The following is an 8469-nucleotide window of genomic DNA, read 5'->3' on the forward strand; positions in this document are numbered from 1 at the left end:
CCTAGAGAGGAATATTACCTGCGCAGCTGCGCTACGAACTCTCCATTTAGTTTTATTTTTCTTCAATTCCCACAACAAAATCATCGTCGAAAACCCTAAGCAAGAGCATCCGCTGACTCGTAAGGTAAGCCAGCTCTACTATTTCCATTTTTTCTAAACTGTTTCTTTTTTTTCTTTTTTTTTTCTCATCGATCAACTTTGTTCGGCGGAGAAGTGAGATCTGATGCCACGAATTTGTCTGATTTGCGATGGTATGAAAACCCATCGATCATAAGAAAACCTAGCTAGGTTTGCCCGAATCGTCGTAATTGTTCTCGGATTTTTGGCCCGTCGGGGAGTGGGTTACAGGTAGATTTGTACTGTTTGGCTTGTTTATGTTAGGTTTAGAAGTTGGATTTCGTTGTTTTATATGAGGTACTTTTAGCGGCTCCTAAGGTTTTTATCTGTTTTCCGAGATCCAGGTTAACAAAAATTGGATTTGAGTTTTCTTAGGTCATAATTAAGTTCTGATTTGGTTTCTGAACGACATGCTGCTTTATTTCCCAATTTTGATAAGGTTAGCTGTTGGTGATTATCAATTTTTGTGAAGAATTGTTGATTCTTCTTTGTTTGGTGAAATTCCCCCCTCTGTGTAAGTTAGATTCAATTTACTTTGGACACAGAATAGTAAACACACCTAGAGCTAATTGCTTTATTCTTGAAGATTGCCTCCAACCAATTTATACAAATTTTGGTCCCTCAGTCTGTTCAATTCCAGACCAAGTCTTATGTTACTTGGTACTCATCAATGTCATATACAAATAATTAGCAAGTACCATATTGTACTTGTTCCTTTTTATTTCTCATATAAATTAGTATGATAAATTTTCAGAATCAAGATCCAATTGTATGTGCGCTCTCTAATTTTAGGCTATTTTCTGCTAATTTATATAAAATAGGAGTGCAGAGATGCTCATTTGATTGAGCTCAATGCCCCTTTTCTTTGGATAAATGTACCTGCTAAGGGATTAGAAAGGGAGAGGAGGGGGTGGGATAAAGAAAGGGAAGAGATTGGGAAGGGAGGGGACTACTGTAAGTGTAATGCTGCTCCAAAGTTTGTAATAACTATAGGGAGGAGAGGGGAATGATTATTTTTTAGTAAAACATGCCCTTGTGCTATACCGGGATAAGAGAGAAGAATTTAATAGGAAATCTAAAATCTAATACACCTAAATTTCTCTAACCTTCTTCATGCCCCATTTTTGGGAATTGCAAAAAGTTGAGAGGTAGAAGGGGTGAGATCCAACCCTTCAAATCCCTCCCCCCCAAAATCTGTCATGATCCTGTTTTATGGTTATTATTTCTTCAATGTCATGTCAAATACAACTAATATATGTATCTAATAGGATGTCGGAGGCCCCATTTGTGCCAAGAGAGAAGATACTGGAGAAGCAGCGCTTCTTCCAGAATGTACAGAAGCACACATTCCTCAAGGGACGCTATGATGCCATCACCTCTGTTGGCATCCCTCTTGCCCTTGCTGCTACCAGCCTCTTCCTCATTGTATATCTCCCTTTTCTCTTATTAGTTCTATTCAATACAATACATAAAGCCTGATATGTTGCCGGCTTATTTTTTTTTATTTTCTCATTTTATGGTCTTTTGACTGGCTCAGTTTGAAATTTTGATTCCCTTGGAATTAAATTCGGGTCAATGGATAAGTTAGCATCCAGATTGTCCTAATGCTGCACTTGCCATGCAGACTTCATTTTTCTTTTCTTTTTTTTGCACGTGCCTCAGAAAACTTTCTGCTGGCGCATAGGTATATCTAGTTTGGTTGTTGGTTGGTTTTGCTATCGTTTCTCTCTGGCTGACATTACCCTTTTTTGACTGAAATTAACCGCACTTAGGTCGTGCAAAAAATGAACAAAAGTAAAGAGGGGTTTATTTTCTCAATTCTCTACAATACCATGAATGGATAAAAAAAAGGAAAAATAGGCTATGAAATTGACAATATTTATGTGGTCATGCAAAAAAAATATTTTATGATATTTGTCTATTTCATTTGCTTGTTTAATGAAACAGGGGCGCGGGATATATAACATGTCTCACGGTATTGGCAAGAAGGAATAACCTGCTCTTTCTTTCAGCTGGCCAGTAAATCTGGCCTCAGAACATTTTTTTTTTTTTTTAAAATTTTACATTTCAGCACTTCTTTAGTTGGTACTTCACTGCGACACCTTGGTATATGGGTGGGTTTTTTTTGCTTCTTACTTGCCACTGTTTGAGGATTTCAAGTTTCCCTTGCTAATAAGAAATTATTTGTCTATTGCCTTTTGTGCTTATTTTTTTTGGTGTATTATCTTACTTCATAAACCAGCATAGTCTCACTCATCACATATCTAATAGTTCTTTTAGTTAAGCTCGGGGGGAATTTAAATGATTTCATTTTTGATGTTTACATTGTATTTTCATTTTCAAAACTTATTAACAACTTAAAACTCAGATGTCAGATAAAATTGTTAGAAATAATTGATATCAATTTCTCTAAGCATATGTAAAAGAGCACGGCAGCCGCATTAAATATATCTATTTGGTGTATGCCAAGCCAAAACAATGCTAATCAGATACATATACCTCCTAAATCATACAAGAAATGAATACTACCGTCAAGTATCTCCGGCTAGATATATATAATTTGACCACGTTTCAAAAGGATGTACCGATTTTATGAGCGAAGAAAATTTATGCAGTTAAGCAGATTGTGAGCATATTGAGCATATTGAATTAGGGCTGTAAATGAGCCGAGTTTGAGCGAGTTACTCCCAACTCGAATTCGGCTCATTTAAAAAACGAGCGAGCCAACTCGAGTTGAGATGATAATAACGCGTTGTAGAGCCAACTCGAACTCAACTCGTTATCAACTCGAGTTGGCTCACAAAATCTCAAAGCACAAATAACAGTCTAGAGATTCGGGTTTGATTATTTTGGGATTTATTGTGATCAATACTGTGTAACTTTATGTAACTCGAGTTATAAATAAGCGAGTTGGGGCCAACTCGAACTCAGCTCATTTATTTAATGAGTTGGCCAACTTGAGTTGTAAATGAGCCGAGTTAAACGAGCTATAAATGAGCGAGTTACGAGTTCAAGCTTTTTTGCCCAGCCCTATATTGAATTTTTTTTTTGTTACGCTTCGAATTACATTAGGAAAAAATATTATTGCATCGATTTCAAAGGATATGACAATTTTTGCTCCAACAAAATCTATAATGCAAGTCAGCAGATTGAGTATTATTAGATCTATTTTTGGCATGTTTTAAGCGATTAAATCACCAAATTGAAACTTAAGATTTGCAAAAATTATTATTAGATCAATTTTGAAAAGATATACCAATTTTATATGCAAGGAAATTAAATATCTAGTAATGCAATTCAACAATTTGCATGCGCGTGAGATACTTTTGATTAGTTCTGACCACATTTCAAGTGACTCAGTCAAACCAATAGTTATGCTCCAAATTATATATAGAATTTTGGAAATTATTATGAGAACTATTTAAAAAGGATATAACAAGTTATTATACAAACAAAATCTGTAGTAATGCAATTTAGTAAATTGCATGGAAATTTAGACCTTTCCGATTAATTCATGGGCATATTTAAGTGATAAATCGTCGGAACTGACAATTACGCTCCAAATTATATCCAAAACTTACAAAATTACTATTAGCGTAATTTTAAAAGGACATAACAATTTTATATCTCTAGTAGTGCAATATGTATTGCGCTAAGTCCTTTTGGTCCGTGGACTAAAATAAATGAGGTCTAACTTGGTTATTCCAACTTACGTCGATCTAAATTATTCATATTTGGTGTCTTATAAAATTTGTAATAATAATAATAAAACTATTATTTGTATTTTTTTTTCTTTTCATTTTGATTGAAAGAAATTGTACAAGAAAATGAGTTACGTATAAAACTATAAATTAATTCTATATCTTAGAGAAGCATATTGTATTTAATGAATCTTATTTAATTAAAGTTATATGTGTACTAATTTATTTGTCAAAAATATGTTAGGTTGATGAACAAATTTTTTATTATTTTGTAGTACAATTTTAAAAAATATTTTATTTAATTATTTTCTAGATTGCATATTTTTGTTGATTTAAAAAGTTATGCCATTTAAAAAAATGTTGATTCTATAATTGATAAAGTTATAAGTTTTCTTATACGTAAATGAAAAAGAAATTAATTGCTTATTTTATATTTCATAAAAAGTGATTAAAAATAATAAAAATAATGAAAAATTAGGCCTTATACTCAATTAAAATTAAACCACCTAGAGATCTGATTTAGTTTAGACCAATTTAATCCAGCCTAAAGATCGGCTTATTCAGTCTTAGTCCGGCTCAATAAAACCACATTTGGTGGAATAAGTGAGACCTAAAGATATAATACTAGGAGGAGGGAAGATAGTTGATGGTGAGAAGAACATTTGGAAGTATAATTAAGGTACCACTAACTGTAAGAGTTTTCGGATACCTCGTGTTGAATAAAAGAATTTTGACACCGGATGTGTTGCATTAGAGACATATATATACAATGTCTAAGTTGGATGTATAATGTGTCAAACGGGTATTGAGGAGACAGCATACCACCTACTAAATATATTTAGCTGTGAATGAGCAAGGAGTGTATATATGGCATGGTATCAGTCAAAAGTTGGGATACCGAGTTCTATGAATAGGAATGAGAGGTTTGATTTAATGAAGCACGTACTCAACCAGAAACAGGACCATGCAAGACTCCCTCATTTCAGATGGGCTGTGATAGTGATTATTGTTGTTAGTTGTATTTTATTTTCTGTTCAATTGGTAGCCTCTAGCTACCAATTTGGAGAAAAAAAATAGTAGTGCGATTAAGCGAATTCAATGTATTTTGGATATTTTCTTTTTAAAGGACATATTATTGATATTTTCAATTAATTTCAGACACGTTTACAGTAATTAAATCACCAAAACTAATGGTTATTCTCGATTATATCTCAAATTTGCACAAGTTATTATTAGGGCAGTTTCAAATTGATATATCATTTTATTTACGCAAGCAAATTCTCCAATAATGCAATAATTCATCAAACTTTTTACTCACTAAATTAATTAGTTACAAGAAAAATGATAAATACGCTCCAAATTATGCTTAGAATCTGCAGATTTTATCACTGGTGCAATCATGAATGGATGTATCAAATTTATACGTAGACAAGATCTCCATTATGCAAATTGCAAATCGCATGCACGCAAGATGATTTTGATTAATTATGGACTCATTTCAAGCGATTAAATCATCAAAACCGATAGATGAACGCAAGATGATTTTGACCCCAAACCGCATGCGACTCAGCCATCTTCATGCAGAAACTGCCAGAACAACAGTTACATATCTAACTTCCCAATCAAGCCCTATATAAGCATATTGACGCCCAGAGAAAGACATCTATCCCATCTTTCGAATCTCTGAAGCCAAAAAAGACATATCTTATAGAGAGAACACTTAGAGTTAGGGTTTATCTTATGGAGGCTATGCAAATGAGGGATCAATAGAATAGCAAGGTCTCCATTAGAAGAAAGGAGTAGAGACAAGACAAGAAGACGGCATGCATGAGAGAAGAGGCAGCATAGGTGTCTACCTTCTATCTCTCTCTCTTTATTGCTCTCTTTCTTAATTTATTTTGTCTCTTTTGTTGTTGAATCCGCCATGAGCAGCTAAGCTGAAGACATGTAATCTTGAATTCTTATGAGTTTAATCTAGTTGTTCATTCATATTTATCATTGCACTATGATCTGAATTATTACTGAGATTTACTCCTTATGTTCTTACTTATTGTGTGCTTAAAGTGATCTCGTATGCATTGAGATGCGCACTCCTTGTATACTATTGGGGGGGGGGGGGGGGGTTAACTAATAACCTTAGAATACAAGTATCTTACATATAAGTAGAATAGACCGAAAGGGTGCCCGATTGCATCCGAACTTCAGTTAAAGACCTATTAGGATATAGTTTAGCAGACGAATGTCGCACTCTATGACTAATAGTGGAGTAATCTTGATTGTTACTATTATGAAAGACATATAGGAAGGACGTAACTGCGAACTTGACCCTTTTGTAATATTAATAATTATGACTTATCATTAATCTTCATGCTCCTAACCAGGACTTACTCAATTAGGGTGTTGTGAGACTGACCAAGTGATCGACACTAAAATAGGATTAGCAGCTCTCTGATTGCAATTGATACCAATGCAGAGCGTGTGCGGTTAAGGCCAAACCGTATAAGATTCCAAATGGAGTGGAAACCAACCCTTGTACGGTTTGACCAGTAGTGTGCAGATGGTGACAACACCGCATGCTACTGAGTGACTTTACATTGACAGGCATTTGCAGTAGCATGCGATTGGTGACATACCATAGGCAATTGTTATGTTTTTCAGAACCTAGATTAAATAAGTTTGAATGATAGAATGTCTAACCCCTATAAGCTCATTCTTTGAACACTTAATCTAATACTACTTCACTGTTGTAACCCAACATTATAATCAAACAACCAGCAATCAATCAAGCAAACATAACCAACTAATATAAAAGAACCATAACCTAGACTTAACTTGCACCAAGATCTATACTATACACCATCCCAGCGATTAGACAATTTCAAAATGCTATATGCAATAAAAAAAATCTCTAGCAATGCAATTCCACAAATTGCATTTACTTTAGATGTCTTCGATTAATTCTGAGCACATTTAAAGTGATTATTACCAAAACGTCAGTTACATTCCAAATGATATATATCTTACAATCACGCGGCTTTGATCATAACAAGAAAGAATGAGAATTCAGTAGAATAGAATTGAAATGATTTTAATTTGAAATATTACGATTAGTTAGATAATTTTCGCGGAATGAATTGATTATCAGAAATTTCATAATTATACTCAAATTTCTTTGAATTTACAAATATTGTCATTAAAACATAGATTCTAAGTTATAAACGGTGGATAGAAAGAAGTACAAAAGAGGAGAATCACTCACCTCGTCGAGGCAAACAAAAAGGAGATATGCGGTCATATCATCAATTAGAACAAATAGAAAACGGAAGAGCATCCGGCTATCTGCGTCCTTTCTTGCGGTTTTGTTCCTTGGTTTTGACAAGGAATTCACAACAGGATTTTTGATAGGAAAAAAGTCATACCAAGTGAATATGTCTATTTTGTCATCTATGCTTCTGCTCAGGTACGCCATTTAGAATTGTAATTCCATTTCGTGTTTTATGCTATTTTGCATCAGTGTAAATGTGGCTTAAAAAATATATGAATTGAAAATCTTTTAAATTTTATGCAAGAAAATTATTGAATTACTAATGTATAATAAATTTAAGAGAAATGTTATAGTCCTCCAAGTCAACATATCCGAGCGCGTCCCCCAAGTAGTTTTAAAAAAAAAAACATTTCAATGTTGTCTAATTTCTATTTTCAGCACTAATATTTAAACATTTAAAGCTCTATTTATAACATCTTAAAATGTTACTCACAAACATTTAAACATCTATATAAAAATATGAAAATTCTAAATCTAGATAGTTTTAACTCTTAACTACTTCTGTCTTTAAGCCAAAAAATAAAATATTATTTTCACCCACTCTTTTTTATTTTTTTATTTTTTGATCATTCTCATTCATTTTTTCGACAATCCGTGATTAATTTTACGAATCTAAAAATACGAACGTTTTCTATTCGGTTTTATCTTTTAAATAAGATCCATGAAGAAATACTTTTGAGTAATTTTGAAGTCAATTTTTTTTTAAAGTAAAGGTAATGAGCACTTTAAATTTTCAAGTTTTTAAATCTCACTCTACAACTATTAAAAATTTCAAGGCTTTGTACACGAGGTTTGTTTGCCTTGTACATGAGTTTTGTAAATGCAGTGTTATGTTGAGGTTTAATTTATACGCTTTGAAGTGTTATTGTTGGAGTTTAAATTCTTTGCACATGAGGTTTATACGTTTTACTCTAGATATTTGAAGTGTTATTAGTTAGGTTTATATGAAATATTTGAATGTTTGTAAATATAGGTTTAAATTATTTTGAAACAAATTAAAAAAAATGAAAGTTACAAAAATTTAAAGCTGTAAAAAAATAGAAATTTAAAGTGGTAAAAAAATAGACGACACAAATATAACTCGAAAGTTGTTTTTCATGGTTCTCATTTGAAAGAAAAAATTGAGTAAAAAACGTTCGTATTTTTAGATTCGCAAATTTCATCATGAAGCGTCGGGAAAATAGACGAGAATGATTAGAGGAAAAAAAAGAAAAGATGGGTGAAATGATTCTTTTCTTTTTTGATTTGAAGACAAAAGTAGTTAGAAGTTAAAACTATCTAAATTTAGAATTTTAATGTTTTCGGATAGATGTTTAAATGCTTGCG

At 32.7% G+C, this 8469-nt stretch overlaps 1 protein-coding gene across 1 annotated transcript; it reads left to right on the forward strand.

The window, feature by feature from the left end:
* Positions 1-2308, forward strand: LOC144560536 (cytochrome-c oxidase/ electron carrier). Its single transcript, XM_078309760.1, has 3 exons — positions 1-124; positions 1386-1542; positions 2065-2308. Exons 2-3 carry the CDS (start codon positions 1387-1389, stop codon positions 2110-2112), a joined length of 204 nt encoding a protein of 67 aa, XP_078165886.1. The 5' UTR covers positions 1-124; position 1386; the 3' UTR covers positions 2113-2308.
* The last annotated feature ends 6161 nt before the right edge of the window (positions 2309-8469 follow it).

The sequence above is a fragment of the Carex rostrata genome, chromosome 10 (genome assembly GCF_964058835.1).
Source record: "Carex rostrata chromosome 10, lpCarRost1.2, whole genome shotgun sequence".
In the NCBI taxonomy this organism is placed as follows: Eukaryota; Viridiplantae; Streptophyta; class Magnoliopsida; order Poales; family Cyperaceae; genus Carex; species Carex rostrata.